The sequence below is a fragment of the Vigna radiata genome, chromosome 8, assembly GCF_000741045.1.
Source record: "Vigna radiata var. radiata cultivar VC1973A chromosome 8, Vradiata_ver6, whole genome shotgun sequence".
Lineage (NCBI taxonomy): Eukaryota > Viridiplantae > Streptophyta > Magnoliopsida > Fabales > Fabaceae > Vigna > Vigna radiata.
The window spans coordinates 1,564,973-1,588,026 of record NC_028358.1 but is presented as its reverse complement, the minus strand read 5'-3'; the positions used below and the strand labels follow the sequence as shown (position 1 = coordinate 1,588,026).

Here is a 23,054-nt window from a genome sequence, read left to right as displayed (position 1 = left end):
ATAATGTTAAAAATTATAGATATTATATGTAAAAAAAAAGATACATGTATATAAACATTTTTCTAGACATTTAGAACAAAATTTTACCATTTATTAAGTAATTTGAAAAGAAAAAAATATATTCAACAACGAAAATAAGATTGAATCAAAATTATTTAAGAAAATATATTCAAATTTAAGTCATGTAAATACTCTATTAATGAGGCATGTAAATGCTTTATTAATGTAGAGAGAGAAAGAAAAAGATGATTAAGGATAGTGGGGAGGTGTAGGGTATTTTTGGAATAAAAGAAAATAGTGAGGAGGTGTAGAATATTTTTGAAATAAATTAAATTAATGAGGAGGTATAGGTCCCACTTGGGGAGATGTAGGAAACAACACCCCAATTTCTAACAGGATCAAGATGGCTCAAAATACAGATGGGCCCATAAAATTGAAATGGGCTTTTTCATATTTTTAGTCTGTGCAAACCGTTATTCACGAGACTTCGAAAATTTTACTTTGCTAATACGATTGTTTATGATTCTCTAATGGAAAAATAAAATAAAGTACTATCTCTGTTATTAATGTAATGAAAAATCACGAGATATATAACTAAGATATAAAAATTATGTTATAAAATATTACAACGATTTATCAAACGCTTAAAGAAAAAATCAAGGTTTTAATAATTGTAAAAAAAATTATTTAGTAAAATTTAAATGGTAATCAAAATTATGATAACCAAACATACATCTTAGTATTATGTAAAATCTTAAATAATTAACCTGACAATTAAAATTATATATACTAAAATAATACAATTAACTCTGAATTCTTTAAGTAGTACCTATTTTCTTTTGTTGTTCCTTTTTTTTAAATATGGTTTATAAAAGGTTATTATTTATTTAAAAAAAATATAGTTAATAATTAGTAACAGATGTACATGACATCAATTAATTATTGAACTTTGACCAATTAAAATCATTGACCACATACAGTTGACCAGCCGATTTTATTTCCGTTTCTTTTAATTTCCTTGTACAAACTACACAAACACAAAATATAAGCACTATCACATATGTATTCATATCTTTAAAAAAAATTTAAAATAATTCCAATTGTTTTAAATATTATAAAATAAATTTTTAAAATATATTTCAAAGTTTCTTTTCTATTGATTGAATATATATCGCATACTAGAAAATAAAATTGAATAAAAATATACTAAAGTTAACAAACATAAACTTAAAATAAAAAAGTTAAATTCAGAAATATTAGCGATTATATATCTTATATAAGAATAAAAAAAATATATATTTAAGAGTAATTTTGAAAATAGTTGTTTAAGAATTCTATACTTTTATAATAATATAATTTAAAAACATAAAGAAAAATGAATATAAAGGTTAAAAAGTTATTTAGATATTTTTAAATTGAGAGGTTATGAGATTATTTTTAGGTAAAAATATTGTATGATTACTATTTTATCAAATAATAAAATTAATTTAATTTTTAAAAGATAGAATTATCTAATTAAATAAATTAAAGAAATTGTGTTCCCCATATTACCAATACAATTATAAATAATTTCGATAGAATTTATTTGTTAACCCCACTGAATTATAATAACATATTCTTTAACACCACTGAAAGTCTTATTTTTGTAGAAATAAAAAGTGAAAAAAATTTGACTGATATATAAGAAAAACATTACCTATAAATATTAGGGCAGCAATGATTTAATTAATGCATGCACTTTACATACTGTGCATGAAAATAACTTTTAATATTTTCTTATATTCTAAAAAATAATGCATAGTTGACAACACTGGTCCCAGAGTTATTAGGTCTCGTTTGCTTATTTTCAACATTTCATACTGGGAAGCTGCTTTAGTTGCTGTCACTCTTTTCTTATTTTGTTTTTTTTAACTTTCTTTTTATCCTAACGTCTGCATTTCTCATTTCTGATTTTGTTTCTATATTCTATTCACAAATTAATCCTTCCACAGTGATTCATATTTACTGACAAAAAAATAAGAAAAAATATCAATAACATTTACAATATATACATGTGACAATCTAGTCTCAGTTGTTTACACATTAATTTTTTTTCTGATAAGGAAAAACAATCTTAAAAAGAAATTATCATTTCAAAAGTTTTAATCATAATAAATAACATTTAGTTTTGAAGGACCAATAATGTTTTCATTTAAGCATTTATCATAAGAGAAAGAAAAAATACATACCTATATACGAGAATAGTTAAACTTTTAGTTAGAGCTGTCAAAACGGATAACCCGGCCCGGCCCACTACGGGTTGGTCACTTAGTGAGCCAACTCAACCCGGTTCATTTATTAGCGAGCCAGAAAAACTTGAATCCGGCCCGACCCACCACGGGTTGGTGGGTAAACGGGTTGGCTCACTAGCCCATTTAATTATATTTTTTTAAATAAAAAAAAGACAAACTTTCTATAATTTAAATTTAAACAAATTTCATTCCTAAAAAATTATGTTAAAGACCAATTCCGACAATCAATAAAAAAATATTAGTAAAAAAAAAAGAGAATCAGTACTCAATAACATCAACAAAAAATTAATAGGTTAATCAGTAACATAAATTCTCAAATTCAAAGATATCAAAAAGAGTCTGTTCAAATAATGTATACTCAAATTGTTTAAATAAAATGAACAAAATCTGATACAAGCATGTCAGAACATGAAAAAAATCAATTCATGTATTCAAATCCCCGAAACAAAAAACAAATTCGCAAATCCCTATTTTTATCATTATAGAGTTTTTGAAAAAAAAAAAAGAGAAGTGAGAAAACAAAAATGTGGAGAAAAGAGAAAAAAAAAATGAAGTGTGTTTTACCTGCTCCTTTCAGTGAAGTGAGGGTGAAAGCACCGTCAGATGAGAGAAGTACCGTGAGAGTGATTTGTGAGAGCAGAAGTTACTTTTTTGGTATAGATAATGAGTGAAGATAGTATTTTATTTTTTAGGGTTTCATAAATAAAATAATAAATTAAAAAAATAAAATTAGGTAGGTGGGTTGGAGGGCCAACCCGGCTCACTACGGGTTCAACCCGCATGAGCCGGGTCTAAATGAGNNGGGTTGAAATCTGACCCGCACATAAATGGGTTGTATTTTTCAAACTCAACCCGACCCGAACCCGTGACGGGCCGGGTTGGCTCGCGGGTTGTGACCCATTTTGACGGCTCTACTTTTAGTATACTCTATATAGTGAGAAAAAAAAAATGTATACCTATATATAGAAACACAAAATACATAAGGTAAAAAACATAAAGCAAGATCGTACACAAAAAGACACTTTAGTATTTTTAAGTTATCAGACCATTTACAACTTGCAAAGTTAACCCAAAAACTACACCCAACACTCATGAGAACTTGCATATTTGTGCTGAATACGGTAAAGTTAGCACTAGAAATATTTTCAGAAGAAAAGTTGCACCAAGCATAAAAAGTTATGTGTCTACTAAAGTGTCAACTAATAAGTTCTTATATATTCAACGGAAGATAACCACACCAAATACCAACATTCATATAAGAAAGGCCTATTAAGAAGAATCTTTTAATTTGTACACATCTAATGAACCACACGTACATACATACATACATACATACATACATACATATATATATATATATATATATATATATATATATATATATATATATATATATATATATTATACCTGTACAGTCTATATGTTTGTGGACAGTCGAGCATGAGAAATAAATGGTTTATAGTCTTAAATAATCTTAAGGACAATTTCTAATTAAGTTTACTTATAAGTCTTTCTTATTAGGTGTTGGGTCATGATTCTGACTTTACTAATAATAAGTCTATCTCAAAATTATAAATATATGTAAGAATCTGTATTTATTGTGAACTTAAGATTTTATTGTAACTTCTGATTGGTTAAGTTATTAACTTGAGTATTAGAGTGTCTTTAACATGTATTTGTTTATAGGGTTTGGAGTCCAGATATTGAGAACATGTAAAGAATCCGACTAAGTATGCCTGACTTAGAGAAACGTGTGAATGAGTGTTTTGTAGAGATTTTTGATCCTACACCTGAAACAAAATATATATATATATATATATATATAATAAAAGATAATAATTGAGAGTAAACTTTATTTATAAATCCTTTTTTATTATTTTGAAATTATTTTACTAAATGAGATCTTAAATTTCATATCCTCTTGTAGATATTTATTTCCTATATTTTGAGCATTTGATATATAGTTAGATAATACTCTTGAAAGTAAAAGTAATTTTAATTATAAAATGTGTTTTTGATATGTCTTAGAAGAATATAAAAGGGATACAAATAATTTTGGATACAAATATAGTGAGCATGTCGATGACAATAATACTTGTGTGTAATAATTTGATTATAGTGAAATCATTTAAAAGTTTATTAATAAATAAGTGAATATAATTCAATTTGAGTGAATCACTCCAAAAATAAGTATTTATTATAATTTTTATTATACATTAAAGACCACCCTTATACATATTTATACAAGTTTTATAAAAATATATTTTAATACGTAGATTGTTACATATAACTATCAATTTAGACGTCTTTCAAACAAACTTCAGGTGACTTGTTATCTAGGACATGATAATGATTTAATTTGTATGAATTAGAATTCGATAGAGTAAATATAAAATATAATTAAGAAAAACAAACTATCACATAATAATATGACAATATAATGAAAGAATAAATTATTTCTAGTTATGAAAAATTTCTATTTGACACTCAGCAAGAAAGAGAGAAAAATTAAAATAAACGTATGATATATAACATAATGTCATACAAAAGAGAAAAAGAGAAATATATTGTCATACAAATGAAAAGAAAATTGATTAATTTTTCAATAAATTATAATTATTTGATGTACAAATTAATTTATAAACAAATTTTATCCTATTAAACATTAACTTAATTTATTTTCTATTCCAAAAAATTCTTCGAGAAAAGTTCCTCCTAACATACATATTAAACACTCAAATTTATTTTGAAGGTTACGTGCTTCTTCGAAGTGTATAGAAGAACAAAAACATGGTTTACATAGTGACAGGAACCTCCGAGTTTCGAAGATGTCACAAATGGTGTTTAGATTCAGTAGGGAACGTAGGCACAAAACGACGAACGAGGAAAGCAAGGCGAGTCGCTCCAAACCTCCGAATGTTCCTTCAGAATTTCCATGGCTTTGTCCTTCAAATACTTTGCCCTATCAGCCTGAAGCACCATGCAAAGCTTCGCCATGCTTCCCACCTTCAACATCTCCTGCAAAACCACCTTCGTCCCCGAAAACTTAGCCACCATCGCCAATACAAACACCGCCCTATCGTCCACCGCCGCAGACACCTTCAGAATCCTCTCCGTCACCACCGCGATGGCCCCTTCGTGGCTCAAAAACTTGGCTCTCCCATTGGCGCAACAACACAAGTGGAACAATATAGCCAGCGTCAGTTCCGTCACTCTCTTCTCCGGCGCCCCCAGTTCGATCTCCACCACTTCGTGAACCACACCTGCTTCCACCATCATGATCCTGTTCCGCGTCGAAGAAGAAGCGCTTAGCAGAACGTGAAGTGCCGCACTCATTCCTTGTTGGGTCACTCCGTGTCTCAGAATCCTCACCATTGTTTCGAAGAATTCGGGTTTCAGTCTCTCCAGAACGTGACACGTGTTGCCCTTGTTGATGATCTTCTTCAGCAGCAGCAGCGCATGGGATTTCACTGCAACGGAGTTCTCCATTCCCTCACGACACAGAATCCATGTTAGAGAATCCATTATCTGGTCGTGGTCCTTCACGAGCAGCGGCCACTACAAGAAAAGCTAGAATCGTAAGAAAAACATGTAATTTTTGGTAAGGTTTTCAAAAGCGGCTCGAGACTACTATAAGTTTTATCCAATTAAAAAATATAAATCATTGTCTCCTTCTCCACAATATTGAATATTAGAAAGAATAAAATATTAGTGAGACTCACATCCTTCTTGGGGATCTTGACGAACTGCAATATGCTAAGAGCTTCTTGGAGACCCTTTTGGATTTGATTTATTGTATAACAATTGATGATGAAGATGATCATGGCCCTTGGGACCTCTGCTTCAAGCAAGCACTTTTTGTTTCTGTGGTTCTCGAGGGCAAGGAGTTCCAACTGGACGAAGGTTTTGTGATGATGGAGATGTTTGAGGAGTTTAAGGACTTGAAGTGTGTCGAGAGGAGGTTTAGGAGTTGGAATGCGAAGAATGCCAAGTGAAGCGTTTTGGGTGCACCAGGCTTGGATCAAGCGTCGAAGGGTATGGTTAGGGGTTAGATCAGAATCTCTAGGGAGGAGTTGTTTGGAAACGGGGCAGGTGGTGTTGTTGTTATTGAATAGCCATTGTTCAATGCTTTCTCGGTCGTAAGTTATGCCCGTAATGGCCGTAACGGGGTCCCTCATGATTTGGAGGGATATGGGGCAGATGAAGTATTGAGGCACTTCAATTTCCTCCATGCCAACAACAGAAAAACGGAAGAAAAAAGAGAATGTGTGAAAGGAAAAGCAGAAAGAGGAGGTGCCAAACGGTAAGAGAAATCGTCTTAGTTTTATATGTGTTGAAGATAGAGCTTGTTGTACTAGTCTTAAGTCAAGGGTCCATATGCGACATATAAATATATTTATGGCAAAGTTTTGATTTCTTCATTCTTAGAGTTTCGGTGGTCAAAGGAAGAAAAAGTTGCCATAATTAATTAAAGCAAGGGGAATTAGTTGTGTCTGTGTAGTCTTGAAATGTAAGACATTATTATTATTATTATTTACTTTAATTTGAGCATGTTATGTCTAATCTATACTTCAATTATTATTATTATTATTATTTTGTTAAGCTAAGTCCTTTTGAAGAGGAGAATAACTGTAGAGATACAATATGATTTAATCTTAAAAAAATTTACATTACTTTTTATTTAAAATCATAAGATAATAGGTTAAATATTTATTTTTACATATTATCTAATTTATCATTTCTATTTAAAGTAGAATTTAGACTCATGTTTGCTTATGAAGGAATCAAATAGTTGATAACCATGTTGGGTATGGAAGTCAATCATTTGCCATAACAGTGGGATTCTTATTCATACTACTACATCTGAATCTGAGCCATCACATGGCCAAGTTGAAACAACTGTCAGTAATACTTTCTTTTTTATTTCGCTGCTATTCTTCTCTTTAACCTAATAAAATTAATTGACATATGTTCCTTTCATATCATATACTGTTATAGGTGTGATGATACTTTTAAAATTACTTTTAATGTTGTCCAGTTCAGATCATTTCTTCTCTTTTAAATTATCTTACTATATAAAAATAGTATCAATATTAGTATATATTACTTATTTTATCTTACACTAATTAATAATTTAAATAATTCCGACCATATCATGTCATATTTAATAAACTCTTTTTAATGATTTATCTTAGTTTAAATACTTTATACTTTTACAACTTTTTTTGTTTCAAATTAAAATATTAATTCAACTTAATCTCCATCATTTTTTCCATTTCTTATAAAGTTTTGTTGATTTCGTGGTTCCGATTTCCTGATTTTCTGGGTTGATTTGTTGTTTTGTTTTTTATCCACGAAAGTGTTGTTCAGTAAGCAAATATATCTTATGATATACATATAAACTTGTTTCTATGGGAATAAAATACTCATGAAAATGAACTGTTGTGAACGAATCTTCAAAAAGACAAAGCAAAAGTGCACACATTTTTCAACCTAGCTTTCCCACCTAGCTAACGTACACGAAACAAGTGTAGTGTGAAAATATTATTAAGTTAGATAAAAATTGTGTTTATTACTTATTAGATAAGAAATTCATCAACGTTTTTCAAATAATTTTGATATATCACTTAAGAAATTATTCTCGTCATTACCATTGGTAAAACCATTGTTATCTTATCATGCAACATATTTTCAATAAAAATAACACTTAACTTTTTATACTTATTGTATTTTCGTTGATTTCTTAACATGTAAAATAAGTAAACAAAGTATACTCATAAGATTCCATTGATAAACAAATTAAATGACAGATACTTAATTAAAAAATAAAAAAAATTAAAAAAATAAATTAACATAAGTTGATTAAAAATATCTAAATTGAATTAATAATAAAAGTATAGTAAATAAGGTGAAAAGGGTTTTATGTGAGGTCGTAGGTAGGTAGCTAAGTAATAAATACGATAGGAATCATCTTTTCTCTTTTGCAGTCATTGAGACGACTCAAAGTAAACGTTTGGAGTTTGCATTAACTACATACAAACACGTAAAAACATACTACTTTATTATTCATCACCCTCCTGTCGTTTTCGCGTTGACCTCCGTATTCCACGTTTAGGTAACCCTACTTTCTCATTATATGTTCTTTTTTTACAATAATACAATTTTTTTTTTACCATATTTTGATATAATATTTATTATTTTTTTATTAAATTTAAAATATATTAATATAATAATAAATCAGTAAAAAAGTAATACGTATATATATCAAAATATTGTGAAAAAAGTTGTGTTAAAATTTCTCTTTCTTTGTTTTGTTAATCAAAACTTGATAGCAAAAGCTTCATTTAGATTTTTTAGCAATGTTCAGAGTTCGACTTTTACTTTGTGCACGAAGTTACCATTACAAATGCAATTTTACCTCAAATCAAAAAAATAAATTAAACTATCTTTTTATTGATTTAGATTTCCTTTACATATGGTTGAATTTCGTTATATGAAAAATTTAGTCATTATTTTTTCATTAACATATTTAATTGTAAGTTACTTTATAAAAACATAATTAATAAAGTATAGTGGCGAATGAAACACTGCATCTTCTTCTACCTGATTCTTTTTTCTAGTTTTGATAGGCACAAAAAGAACAAAGGATTCTTCCTTATGTGATAATGGAACAGTTGCCTCCACAAAATAATTATTTTTTTAATAAAATGTTAGATATAATTAAAAATCACTCTTATGATATATAAAATTATTTATAATGTAAATATCGTCCTCACAAACTTCTGTTACTATGGATTGTTTTGCATAACATATATATAATATTTCTGGATGTGTCAGTGATGATAATATTTACATAGTTTTAACAAGAAGGTTATTTCCACATAGTTGTGTTTCTCTCTTATTTCCACTAATACAGAAATATATTGTAGCTCATATTTTGTTTTTGTTTCTGCTTTTCATATTTGATTTATGTTAAGGTTCACTTATTAAATACCTTTTAAAAGTATTTACATAGAAAAAGTAAACTTTCAAAAATTGAAATCCTTGGTCAAATTGTTTTAATAATAATAATAATAATAATAATAATAATAATAATAATAATAATAATAATAATAATAGGGATATTTTATATAATATTGTAATATTATACTATTATAATGTCTTAAGATGAAATAGTAGGGTCAAATTGTAATATTGTTTTAATACAATATTTTTAATTTAATGAAATACTTATAGGATAATTTATTTTACAATTAAATAAATTATCAAAATATAAATAACACGTACGGGAATATAGCTATTGTGGTATTAAAATTTGAAAGTAATAATAATTAAATAGAATAAAAATATTTAAAAATGTGTCACTTAATGAGTAACTCATGAATAGTATTAGGGTTTAACTGGGGAAATAAAATTAATAAGTTGCTCCAAGAATTTTCCAGCAGTAATTTACCGAATAATAGCTATAATACAATTTGTTGCCGTCACGAGATTTGAAAAAGTTTGCGTGTTTTTCAATGGGATTTTGGTCTCTTCCAGTAGTCATACAAACTTTGTTCAAAATTTAGTCTTTCTCCCAACATTAATTCAAGTAACACTCTTTCGGTTTATTGGTTGAGATTAAGTTTTCTTATAGGAACAATCTTCAAAGTCTAAGCTTAGGTGATTCTTTCTCTTTTTTTGTTTGGTATGATTAAGTATATAAGATGTTATCTTTGATACATTGTGGTTTAAACTATTAAATTAATACTATTTTACAAGATAATTTTAATATTATCAATTTAATAATAAAAAAATAGATAAAATTAAAGTAATTATCGGTCGTTTTTCAACAAATACAATTTTTTTTTCAATATTTAATACTTATAAAAGCTCTCAAAGATTAATAAATGTTATGCAATACTTAAAAAGTAAAAGTGAAAAGTTATGTAATAGAAATTAATTTGTGAAGAATGTTTGAGTTTAATTGAAGAACAAATAGGAAACTTAAAAACAATTATAATGAAACAAGCTAATTTCACTGTTTTTTCAAGATAGATTCATCATTGGTTTTATAGCTTTCACAATAGACTTCTGATTAACGTTAGTCTAATTACGACTTAATTTGATATTAATCGATCGGGATTATGATTAACATGGTTACTCCTTGTGTTAGTCCTATTTGTAGTTCGACCGTTCAACAAACCAGACATCCCGCAATAGATTAAGATTTATTGATCACTCGATTTATGACTGACTAGACGATCATTCCGTACAAATACAATATAAATTACACAAAAATAATAATAATAAAATTATAATTCAGTTCACTTTCTCTAAAAAAACTATTTAGAATGAATTAATATTAATCTTAATCTTTTATTTGAAATTAATTAAATAATTAGTACACTTCTTCTTCTTTTTTCGTAAAAAAATCATTAATACTTGTTTTAGAATATTTAATAATCAATTCAACACTAATGACCATTTTTAAGAAAATCTTCCTGGATAGATTCACATGAGAGAAGTGAAATCCTCTACTAAAAAGTTAAAATATATATATTTAAATATAAGATGGAATTAGGAATAGTATGATAATAATGAATAGTAAGAGGGTTGAGAGAGTTGACTAATAAGAAAGTAGAAATGGCGTGGCGAAAGGATTAGTTATTTGATTGAAGCCGGCAAGGTGTTTGAACAAATGACTGACTCATCGCATTATTCACTCCAAATCCAAGTCCACTTTCTTCTTCTTCTTCTTCCTTCAAAACTCAGCACATTCTTATCTTTTTCATACTACTTAACACTGCAATTTCCCCCTTTCAATTCAACAATCAAAACTGCAATAATTATTTCTATTTTTCTTATCATTTTTATTATTTCTACTTGAAAGTATTAAGGACTATTTCTAATAAAATAAAAAACGTTTGGCTGAATTTTATTTATTTAATTTTTTGTAGCAAGTTTAGTAATATTCAAATATTTGAGAATGGTTTTTCTTCACCTAAAAAAGATTACTTAATAAAATTAGAGCTTATTATGGTGTATTGAAATAAACTAATTAATAATAATAATTTAAATTAGTATGAACTTAATTAACTTGTTTTGGGTATTGTTTTTATTTTACTTGTTTATCAGATTTTTTATTTTTCATGAAGCCCATACAAATACAGTGCTTGAGTTTTTAAAAAAAAAAAATAGTTTCGGATTGTACAATTAAAATAACCTTTTATTTATAGAAATGAATTCTAAATTACATAATTTTAAAGAGATGATGATGAAATTTTTTATATGGAGGTGCAGAGGTGATATTTTAAGGGTGCAGGAAGAAACAGCCCTCTATTGGGTCGCTGAAAGGTTATTAAACCTAACACTCGTATGCATCTCATTTTTCATTATTTTGTTGGGTTTTATTTTATCTGTAACTTTTCAATTTCTATTATAAAGTGTCATATGAGTTTGAATATTATCTTAAATAAAAATTAAAAGTTTAAACAATATATTAAAAATATCATAAATTTTCATCTAAAATACTAAATAGTAATATCAAAAGTGATTATTGGATGACTAACTCACAAGAGTATGTGGACGAATAGTTTAAATACAATTCAAAATATGAAAGAAGATTTATTATTTTAATTTATGCATAATATTTCCATTGACCAAGGATCGAAAAGTATAGTTAGCATTAGTAATCATGATTAACAAATTCATTTAAATTTTTTCAATGACATGGGCACAAGCAAATCATTCCTCACTAAACTAAGTAAATTAAATATAAGTTTCATAATATATTCAATAAATAAAGGTAAATAAAACAATCTCCTCTATCCATTCAACAATTTTCAAGAAGATGTGATCTTATATATTCCATATATTTTGAATTATCATAATTAATCAAACGTACATTTTGACACAAACTAACACCCATGTAACACAAATTCCTCAAATTCAAACATCATCTACCAAATGAATAAGACCTTTAAGGTAAAGTCATTCATCATCATCATGCCCCTTTCCTTTCCTAGATCATTAGAGGCACCTTTAGAATAACTCCCCTCCACCATTCCATTTTTTTTTTTACATCTTCCAACATGAAATTAAAAGAAAAAGTTATATTCTAAATATTGTTTATGAAAATAAAAAAAAAACAATAATGATATTTAAGTTAGATAATTTATCATCACAAAAATCGTGTTTTATCAAGAAGTACAAATAATTATTTCTACATTTCCTTGTAAAAGGTGACTTCTAAATTTATTAAGAGTCTTTGAACCTGTTAAATGTAGATTTAAAGACAACTATAATAATCGGGATACTTAATAAATCACTAACCATCATGACAAATATAGAAAATGTTGAGAATTAATCTTCCATTATTGAAGAACATAAATATATTCTTCAATGTCAACATCTAATGTTGGCTTATCCAAATATATATCAAGTTCATTCCTTCCCATTTTAACATCAACTTGAAGTTTGCGTTTTTTGATATCCTATATGATAAGTCCAAAAAAAAAGATTTTTATATATAAAAAATAAAAATTAAATTAGAACAAAGTAAACATTGATAATTTGGTAAATAACTTATAGCAAAAGGGCCTGGCTTGGTGGATGTAGTAGAGGAAGATAGATCACTATGCTTACACTTTAAAACATCTAAACTTGAATTATTTCTAGAATATTGAGAGAAAAGCTTGTACAACTTTTCTTTTATCTTCTCTAATTTTATCTCCCAAAAGAAAAGATCAATCTTTTCATAAAAGAACCTCAATGTTTACAACTTCATTAATAGATCAAAATTGTCCTAAATTTAAGAATAACACAATATTCTTCTCAATATTTGTCAAATTTCACCATCATCCTTCCAATCATACCTATTGTAACTTCATCTTCATCTTGTATATTATCCATTAAAATACATTAGATTATCCAAACTTGAGAAAAGTACAAGTTAGACGTAGATAAGATGAGATAGAAATTAAATTTTGTAATTTTGTTAAATGGTCATACAAAAGCACTTATCTTTTATGCTTTTTTTTCATTTCTTCTTAGATGAACAATGTTTGTAATTGTCACTAATTAGATGTAAACTTGCAAACACTTGTTGATATTTAAAGACACTTTAAAGCATAAAAAAAATTTGAGTTTTCGTCTTGTACAAACATCTATAAACAAAACACTTGATGCATCAATATCCCTTACTTTTTGAATGCATTGTTTAAATTTAATAATTCTACTCTCAAATCCCATAACGTAATCTCTTTAGTTTGATCTAAAGCATAGCCAATTATTTTCTAAAATACAACACCAAACAAGAAAGAAATCTCCATCATAAATCAAAGAAATAGAAATATTTTTTTTTTTCAATGCCCTTATGCAAAAATTCCATTATCTTATTAGACAATTCAAACCTAGTGAGGTGGAGGCAAATAGCAAAAGTTAAAATTTTGCACACAAATTCTAATTTGAGTCAATATAATGCACAATCAAACTTATATAATTCTCACTTGTGCAAGATGTCCATAAATCAAAAGTTAAACAAATCCTATTTTAAGTGTTCTTCAACTCTTCCTTCAAAATGGTTTCTTTTTTTTCTCTCTCATAAATATTTTCAATATATTAAGAGTATTTCTAGAACAAAAGTTACATCAGGATTCAAATAACTAATCCAACTACGGAATTCTTCATACTCAACAAACTGTCTTTGAAATTTCAAAATAAAAAATATAATATATATCATATTATGTCTAAGTTTATGCCACATAAAAATATGATAAAAAAGGAGAAAAATAGAAAAATGAAAGTAACAAATTGGAAAAATTAATAATAGAAATAATATGATACATATAATCTCATATAAAGATAAATAGAGTTATGAAAATGATAAATGGAAACTTTTATATATAAAAGAAAAGGGTAAGTATAAGTTTTCATCCATAACAATCTACCATATTGCTCCACTTGTACCTTTTTCTTTGATTTATGTAATCCACCCAAAGAAAAGTAGGTTATAAAACTCTAAAAAAAAGAAAGGTAATTCATGACATATACTCTCAAATCAAAGATATACTATCTTTACCAATTGAAATTTTATGACACCAACCCATCTATCCCATTTTCAAAAATTACAAAATTAATATACAACTCAAGTAACCATATATTTTTGAAATCACCAAGCTATCTAAGAACTCAAATGGTTCTATGCAAGGTATACAGCTATACTAGAGTAAAATTCATTCTTTCTTTACACTAACCATAATCTGTCCCCTTGAATGTCTTGTTTATGCGACAAAGTCCAGTACCAATTGTGCAGCAAACCTCTTTGGGTTCTGCATGTTGATACTCTCAAATGCTGCTGAAGAGTGAGAAGTGGAATTGTTCAAGACACCAAACTGATTCGGTTGACCAATGTCCAACCCTCTTCCTAGTTGAATGTTCTGGTTTGGGAGAAAGGTTTGATGTGTTCCTGACAATGTGTCACAGTGAGGAAGACCAAGAGTGAGGGAAACACCATTACCTGAAAACCTTGGTGTGAATTGTTCAGCATCAAACCTACCAATTTCCTCCATTGGGTATTGTCCAAAACCACTTGTGAAGTTTGTTTGGCTCCCCATGAAAGAGTACCCATCTCTGCTCTGTCTCTCCTCCATTGAAAGCTGTTGCTCATTGTTGCCTTCATTGCTTTTAACATCCATGCTCATTGAAGAAGCACGATTTGGAGAGAGTAGGATTTCATGGTTCCTTGCCTTCTTGGGGCTTCCTTGTGTGATTCCATCTAACTCTGATGACCCCATGAAACTGAATCCTGATTGATTCTTCACATTACCCACTACAGGTGCTGATGTTGATGGTGAAGTTGAAACTATTGAATTAGAAACATCTTTTTTAGAACCAGAACCTTTTGATTCAATCTCAGAGGTAGGACGTTTCTCTCGTTTCATCGCGGGATCTTCACCACTCTTGCTTGATTTCTCCTCAGACCCATTTCCATTTAGTTCCTGTTCTTTCATCTCCTCCAAGTACATTTCCTCCACCATTGGCTTCCAAAGCCGAACTCGAGCATTTATGAACCAATTTGAAACCTGTTCCATTTCCAATTTTCAGTACACAAAACCCACATTCCAATCATTGAATCTTATTCATTCTTTTACACAATTGAACAGTTGTTAAGTAGCAGTGGTGTTACCTGACTCCTGGTAAGCCCTGTTTGTTTTGCTAGCATGTGTTTGTCGGAGTCCTTGGGGTAGCTGAAACCAGATAAGCTCAACTTGTTTCAAGAGCAAGAACCATGGAAGTGGAAATAAAGAGTTTGAAAGATTGAATTTTGAAAGTTCTTACGGGTGGAGAAAGTGTTCAAAGAGCCAAGCACGTAAGACAGAAACCGATCTCTCTGGCAATCCTCTCTGGGGTCTCCAAGCATTGTGATGGATCATACCCAACTGTTGAATAGCTCTCTGTTGGCGTAGATGATGGTCCACGTATTTGAGCCTAGAACCTTCAACTTTAGCCCCAAAACAATCCTCTTCTCCCAAACTCTTATTTGCAGCTCTGATTTGACCTGTTATAGCATCCTTCAAACATCGAAATTGCTTTGAAATTGTTTGCAATGCAAGTGCTGTGTACGTCCTCGCAGAACCAATCCCTGCAACTTGCTCAAAGGAGGATGTCACAATCTGCATCTGGTTGTGGTACTGCCTGTACCTTTGCTCCACCTTCAATTCCAGAAATCAAATCAACAAAACAATGCTACAAACCATGTCATAAAAAACAAAGAAATTTTACTTGGAAGAAAGATTATTATCTCAATGACTAAAATGGAATATTATGAGTTCAATTGGAAACAAAAGGACATCAAAATTTTGTGGTTTTATTGATCAAATACAGAAGAAATAAAAGAGATTACCTCGTCAAGCATGTTGATTAGCTTTGCTTTCTTCATCTGAATTTCTTGTCTCTCTGTAGTAGACAGTTCAGAGCTACGTTTCCCACATCCCTCTCCGCCGTCACCACTAGCAGCGGTTGATGGTTCTCCAACCGCCTTAGTTTTCTCCAAGCTCAGCTTCCCTTGTTCAACCTTAATTCCGCTGTTAACATTCACAACCTCGTCCAGAAGTTCTTGCGTGACCCTCAAGAACTTGGAACTCAAGAGAACACTCTGAATCCCCGCCATACCGCCGCCGTTGGAGGCCCCAGAGGCGGAGGATGACCTTGGGCGCACCTCCTCACCGTGAAGGCTAAGTGACAGTCCCTGGGAAGCGCGTGTGGCATCACGCGCCGCTGTGCTGGGGTCAATTGTGTTCCAAAGGTTGTACTGCATGCGTGGCAGGAAGCCATGCAGGGCGGAAACGTCATGGGGCATGGACGGCGGCGGCTCCTGCGTTGCTGCCGAGAGTGGCACGCCGACGAATTGCTGAGTGTGAGGGGACGGCGCGTGAGGGAGATTCAGTAGGGAGGAGTTGTTGGCAACGGTGGTGGCGGAGTTGAGAAACAAGTGGTTTCCGCCGAGGGATGGCGGCGGCGCGTCGGAGTATTGGACATAGTCAGGGTTCATTAGTACGAGAGTTTGAAGGCCGTCAGCACCTGCTTGAATTTTGGGGTTACTTTGAAAATATGTCGCCATTGGAGAAAACTTTCTTCTGCTTTGTCACTTGAAAAACCGAAAACAAAACCTAGTTAGTGTCGGACTTTCATGTTTTTCAATCACATCCCAAAAGAAAAATAAAAATAAAGATAGAAACTTCTCTCCGTAATAATAATAATAATCCCATAATAAGAACACATCACAACACAACGTAATACAGTAAAAAAAAAATAGCCAAGATAACGATCCCACAAGCACGCATCACAACACAGAAAGAAACAAAAATAACCAAGATTTTGATTAATAAAGTGTCTGATTGCGATTTTGACAGTATTTAACTCATGGCACAACCATAAGCATAATTGTATCAACAATTTCTATCAGTAATTTTTCAGAACATCAAAAATCATGACAACGATGACCAGAATTTAAAACCTCGTAATAGTATTATAGTACTCTTCCCCACATACGAAAATTAACATTCTAAGACATGAGTTAACTGTACCTTTCAGTGTTGTGAATCGGGTTTGGAGTGTGAATTTTGGATCAACCCATCAATCAATTATTGGTAACTGAAGCTAACTTTTTAGCCTTCTAAGATCCTGAGAAAGTGAAGACATGGAGAAATGATGAATTACGCAGAAAACTTAACACACTTGACATTGATGAAACTGGTTTTTGGCCATGTGCATACTCTTTCTATGGCATGGTGAAGAACTTGAAAATGAAAGTGGTGAAAAAACTTAGAAGAGATTTGGTGAGAGAGAGAAAAGGGTAAGGGATGGATTTGATTATTTGTATAAAGAAATTAATGAGATTATGTGTGCACGTGGTTCATGATCGTCTCTGAACTACTTCTACTACTGCTGAAAAAAAAAAAAAAAAGAGAAGAATTTTCAATTATAATGAACAGAGAGAGAAAGAGAGACAGAGGACAGACGCAACATAGTCTCCACCAAAGCAAACACAGTAGAAAACATCATTAGCAGATATATATGCATCAAGTTACCCACTTGTCACAATATGTGTGTCCGATCTATGTTTGTTTGGGATTTATGAGTCCCTTCACTTGCAAGAGGTAAAGCTCTGTGTCAGACTCAGATCACCTGCACTTCCACCACAGCTGAAAGTGGAATAAAAAGGAGTTAAAGAAGAGAGATGGGGTTAAAAGGACTTGAGGGAAAAGATACCCATCTTTATTCATCTCATTATCCACTCATTTATTCACATTTTTCTTGAAAAAAATATATTCTTTTTTAAATTTTGAAATTGAAATTAATTCTGGGCAGCAAGGGTTATTGTCATTATTAAAGAAAACAGTGAAGTGAAACATGTTAGTTTCTCTTTATCTCTGTGTGGCCTTTTATCGGGAGAAGTACCTGCGAACAGATCAAAACAGGGGAAGTTCTATTGATTTGACCCTCTCTTTTCAAATCACCTAATGCAGCCCTTGATGAGAAGCTAAGGAACTTTTGAAGGTATAGAGAGAGAGAGAGAAACAGAGAGAAAGAAACTTGTTTGGGTTGGGATAAGAAATAAAGTATCTGTATATAATGAATAATGTAAACAAGGTTTGCAAAAAGTCACCACCAGCTGAAAAACGAGGAAACGTCTTCTTCTACAAAGCTTAATTAATTATTCATTCATTGTTTATTAGTAATAATAAAATAATAATTAGAAAAAAAAAATAAAGGAAGAAGAAGATGATGATGGACAACAAGGTGGTGGATGGATCCAATTGCTTATTTCTCATTAAATATCTTCTTGTCGTTTTCACAATTTCCATGTTTTTTTCTTTTCAACTTATGTGTGCAATTTTTGTGGTTGGATGACTGAGTTTGAAGATAAAGCAATTAAATTGCCAAGGAACACAAAACCAACCACCATAACACCTACTTTAATGCTTTAAAAGCTGAAAACATATATATATATATATATATATATATATATATATATATATATATATATATATATATATATGTATGTATGTATTTGTCCAAGGTTTTTATTTTCAGAAATATTCTAAGGAAATTCACTTGAAATGAATGGTAAACTCAGTTTTTACCAATGTTATTGCATGAATTTGTAAATTCAGAAAGAAGATCATAGAAGAAGGAGAAAAAAAAAGGAAAAACTAAAGCAGAGTTTGGAAAAGTAATGGGGTCAAATTGAGTGCATGCATGATGTGTGTAAGAATCATGACCATCAGTGGTTGGTCCCACTTTGGCTTTTCATGCATCAAACGACCTATATCACGCCTCATCAACAGGTCTGAAGAGAACAACTGGTGTAAAAAAATGTCATATTTTTATATTATTCAATGCTGATATAATTGTTAGGAATATTTTGAGTTATTCGTGGAAATTAATCATTAATTTTCTATGCAAATCTGTCCAAATTCATCAGTGAATATGTCTTTTTCAACTTTCTTTTACATTATCAGCATAATTGTAATGTAAACTTAATAATTTACTCTTTTTTATGTATTTTTATATTTCCTAAAGGAAGAAAAAAAAAAGCAGAAAACCCCTTATTTCAAAATCTGTCATACCTTTTCTCAATAATCTTTGATGACTCTGAAAGACTTAAAAATGAAATGACATAAGCAGATAGTAGTAATTCAACCGTACACTTCTTCTCTTGGATTATATTGACTAGAATTGAAGATAAATAATTAGTAATTAATAACCCTTTGAAGTGTGAGTGAGGTAATCCCATGATTTACATAGAAAGACAGAGAGAATGAAGATATTAATTAAATAAATAAATCCAGCAGCAAAGACACATCCCAGAAAAGTTGTCAATCTCCATCAGTAACTATTATTGTGCTAATGAGCAGTGACAGATGAAAGGCCTGTGATGTTAATAAGACTAAAAATTTTACAAGTTTGGGACACTCTCATTCATGAAGTTTATTATATTATGTAGCATATGATATAGAAAGGAAAAAGCAGTGGTAGGTGCTATTAATATGCTATACAGAGTTGGTTTTATGAATGGCCCTTTTGTTTGTAATCAAGTTGTCATTCTCGTAGAGATCAATGTCAATATATTTAGTATTAATTTACTCATTGCTTATTTCACATTGTCTTGGATTCTTTCACAAAACCTAGTATTACAACTTTTTGTTCTCACTCAACTGGGTATTAAAGAAACAGGTTAGTTTTCATCATGTACATTTTATGCAGCATGTTGGATCTTCCTAGGACACATGTTACAACCACAACAATAGGGTCTGCATGTCCTGTTTCTTACGAAATAATGAATATTCACATGTCAGAAGCATATATAGTTTTCAAGCTGTACTTCAATGTACAGAATGCATATCATAAGAATCTTTCTTTAGTTGATTAGAGCAAGAGATATATATATATATATATATATATATATATATATGCATCATGCATTCATGTGCTCTTCTTTTCTTTTCTTCTTCCTTTTATATATAAAAGAAAAAAAAAAGTAGGTTTATTTTATTCTGTGGAAGACTGAATGAAGTTGACTGGTTTTATAATTTATGGAATATATTATTCCACTTTAAAAGTTTCTATTTTACTTTTTCTTTCATTTCTACAATTAATATGAGGGCTTTGAAAATAAGAATAAAATGAAAATGAAAATCTCTTAAATTTCAAATGTATATATCATAATTAATGAATTTATACTTTACCCTAATGGGAATGCATCTCCTTAATTATTAAATTTCTTTTTCTTCTTTTTCAGTTTCACACTTCAATCTCAGTTTAATTTTAACTCAATCTTATTAAATCAATTTGTAAGTTGAAATTTGTATCTATTTATATATTTTAAATTAATTTTATTTTTGGTCGATGTGAAATTTTTAACAAATTTTTAATAAAATCTAAAAAAATACTATAAAACAAAATAAAGAAAAGATATTTTAAGGTGGTGTACAATAATGTAATAGTTGAAATTGAGCAAGATTTGTGGGCGTGTATGAGTGTTTTTTCAAAGTGAGAATTAATGCAAAAGGAAACTTGGAAGGTTCAAATTCCTCCCTTTGGATTAAGCAATCACTTATGCTGTATAATTGGATGCATGTCCCTTAGTGTATGATTTAGAAAAGTAAAGCCATTATAGAATCCAAGAATAGACTAAGGTGGAGGTTATCATCATGATGATAGTGACACGGAATTCAAAATGCTTTGGATATGATATGATATTCCCTAGAGAAAAAAACAATCCAGAACTATGACATTATATTATATAATTAAACAACTATAATTAACCCTAGATTCAAAAATCATCTAATTTGCGTCATAATCAGGTCATTGAATATTTAACCTATATCAGACACAACTCAGCCAATAAATCTCAAAAAACATGTACAACTCCGATGTTGTTGTCCCCTATAAGGATTTCGATTCTGTTGATTTTTAAGTAACCACATAAATATACGTGTTACTCATCATTCATGGCATATAATATAATCTCATGCAACATAAAATATTAAACGAGCATTTTTATTTTTTTTATGTTTTTTCTAGGGTATGGTCCCTTTTGTGTGTGTTCCATCAATTTCAATATTGTTATCATGAGATGGTTTTGTCCTATTCTTTTCTTACTACAAGTTCTTCTCTGAAGAAAATGACCTGAAAAGAATAGAAAACAGATAAAAAAAGACTGAGATTTCCTGCATAAACAATTGAATGTTGTTAGAATGTGTGGAAAAAGATAGCAAAGGTGAAATGAAACCGATATATGTAAATAGTACGAACATAACTCATACATGTACCAATCATCAAAACCAAGATCTAGCCAGTTGCATCATCATGAAAGAAATTAAAAAATAGGTCAATACAAAGAATGTTCTATTGAAGCTTACAAAAGTGACAATACATAATATTGTCAAATTCTATGAGAAATGTTGAAACAATGAAGCTGTTTTTTTTTATATATACATATAAAAAAAAAGGGGTATAGCCAAGACTTTGGCTTTTTCATTTGAAAAAAAAAATTATAACAAATAGTACTAAAAATTGAGATTTTCTTTTTTTTCACAAAAAAGAAAATAATAATACTAGAAATGTCACAATCCATTTACGAAGACTTAAATGAGTTAAAAAAAATAAGAATATATTAGCAATCTTTTTGAAATTCAAATATAAATCTAAGTTTTACATTAATAAAAATACAAAAATTGAATGCTATATAAAAGAAAGAAAATTCATAAATTGAGATGTTCTTAAAGTTTTTTATTTGAATACTTCATAAACCTATATCTTAATAGTGGTGTTATATCTTTGATTTCTCAAAAGACTTATGACCTCTCACAAATGATATAGTTGAATTTAGTTGAGTATAAAATGTGTTTTCCACCAAAGAATTATAAGAAAGAAAAAGGTAGAGATGGGTGGACCCATATTTTTGTGAAGGTAGAAAAGAAAAGAGTATTTGAGATTGTCTTTGGTGGAAGGGAATAGCCATTAGAAGACGTAACTATTATGATTGGAGAATGAGATGAAGGAGTAAAGAGCAAAGTGGGTAGGAAAAAACCCTAATTTTGCCACAAAAAGTTGTGGGGTTACTTTGTACCTACCTATACCTCCACCCACATGTCAAGAATAAAACCTCCTACTACTACTTACCCACACATTAATGTTCCAACATCACCACGTAACTCCACTAAAAGACACCTCTTTCTTTCTATTCAAAATTAATTTCATAAATTATGTTTTCAAATATTGTATGTATTTATTGTCCATAATTTTGTTATACTAAAGGGTAGAAACCAGATCCATGTCAAAGTTCATTGTACATAGTTTTTTCATGGTCATTGCCCTTCATTTCTTCTTTTTATTTTCGATTTTCTTTTTCCTTACCTTATATGATTCTCTTCAAGAATAAATGAAGGTACATATATACTTGGCCACACAAATGCATATATTTTTTCAATATACAAATCTTAAACGTAAATAATTGTTAACCATGTTCAATACACAAAAGAAAAAATAAATATAACTTTGATCATAACATTATACTTTCACACCTATTGATAACAAAAACGAGAAGATGAAAGTCTTGCTTTAATAAATAATTTTGATGATGATTCATGGAGAAGTGTTGGAGATTTAAAGAATGTTTGGATTTAAAAATACATTGAAAACTTAAGAATTTAGTTGTTGAAGTCTTATAATATGTGTATTTTATTTAAATTTAGTAGACAAGAAGTAAATAGG

The 23,054-nt window shown here is 29.7% G+C and overlaps 2 protein-coding genes across 5 annotated transcripts; both read right to left on the bottom strand.

Moving 5' to 3' along the window:
* Nucleotides 1–4,940: 4,940 nt before the first annotated feature.
* On the bottom strand, nt 4,941–6,754 carry LOC106771632 (E3 ubiquitin-protein ligase PUB24). The gene is made up of 2 exons (XM_014657625.2): nt 6,014–6,754; nt 4,941–5,849 (listed from the first exon to the last, which is right to left on the bottom strand). The coding sequence occupies exons 1-2, from the start codon at nt 6,521–6,523 to the stop codon at nt 5,142–5,144; spliced, it is 1,218 nt and encodes a 405-aa protein (XP_014513111.1). The 5' UTR covers nt 6,524–6,754; the 3' UTR covers nt 4,941–5,141.
* Nucleotides 6,755–14,225: 7,471 nt separating this feature from the next.
* On the bottom strand, nt 14,226–18,371 carry LOC106772150 (BEL1-like homeodomain protein 1). Of its 4 annotated transcripts, XM_014658343.2 has the most exons (7): nt 18,234–18,371; nt 17,868–17,977; nt 17,360–17,456; nt 16,177–16,920; nt 15,612–15,985; nt 15,460–15,520; nt 14,226–15,355 (listed from the first exon to the last, which is right to left on the bottom strand). In XM_014658343.2, exons 4-7 carry the CDS (start codon nt 16,891–16,893, stop codon nt 14,555–14,557), a joined length of 1,953 nt encoding a protein of 650 aa, XP_014513829.1. In that variant the 5' UTR covers nt 16,894–16,920; nt 17,360–17,456; nt 17,868–17,977; nt 18,234–18,371; the 3' UTR covers nt 14,226–14,554. The 4 variants fall into 4 exon arrangements, with proteins under 4 accessions (XP_014513829.1, XP_014513830.1, XP_014513831.1 ...); XM_014658344.2 differs by lacking the exon at nt 18,234–18,371 and having other exon boundaries at nt 17,868–18,103; XM_014658345.2 differs by lacking the exons at nt 17,868–17,977; nt 18,234–18,371 and adding an exon at nt 17,549–17,842.
* Between the last annotated feature and the right edge of the window lie 4,683 nt (nt 18,372–23,054).

Bases quoted from the DNA above. Each gene is read 5' to 3' on its own strand.
- LOC106771632 (XM_014657625.2), bottom strand. From the start codon at position 6,523: ATGGAGGAAATTGAAGTGCCTCAATACTTCATCTGCCCCATATCCCTC. The intron at 5,850-6,013 runs GTGAGTCTCACT...CTTTTCTTGTAG, and splicing joins TCAAGATCCCCAAGAAGGAT to TGGCCGCTGCTCGTGAAGGA.
- LOC106772150 (XM_014658343.2), bottom strand. From the start codon at position 16,893: ATGGCGACATATTTTCAAAGTAACCCCAAAATTCAAGCAGGTGCTGAC. The intron at 15,986-16,176 runs GTAATCTCTTTT...CTGGAATTGAAG, and splicing joins TAATCAACATGCTTGACGAG to GTGGAGCAAAGGTACAGGCA. The intron at 15,356-15,459 runs GTAACACCACTG...GAAATGGAACAG, and splicing joins CAGGGCTTACCAGGAGTCAG to GTTTCAAATTGGTTCATAAA.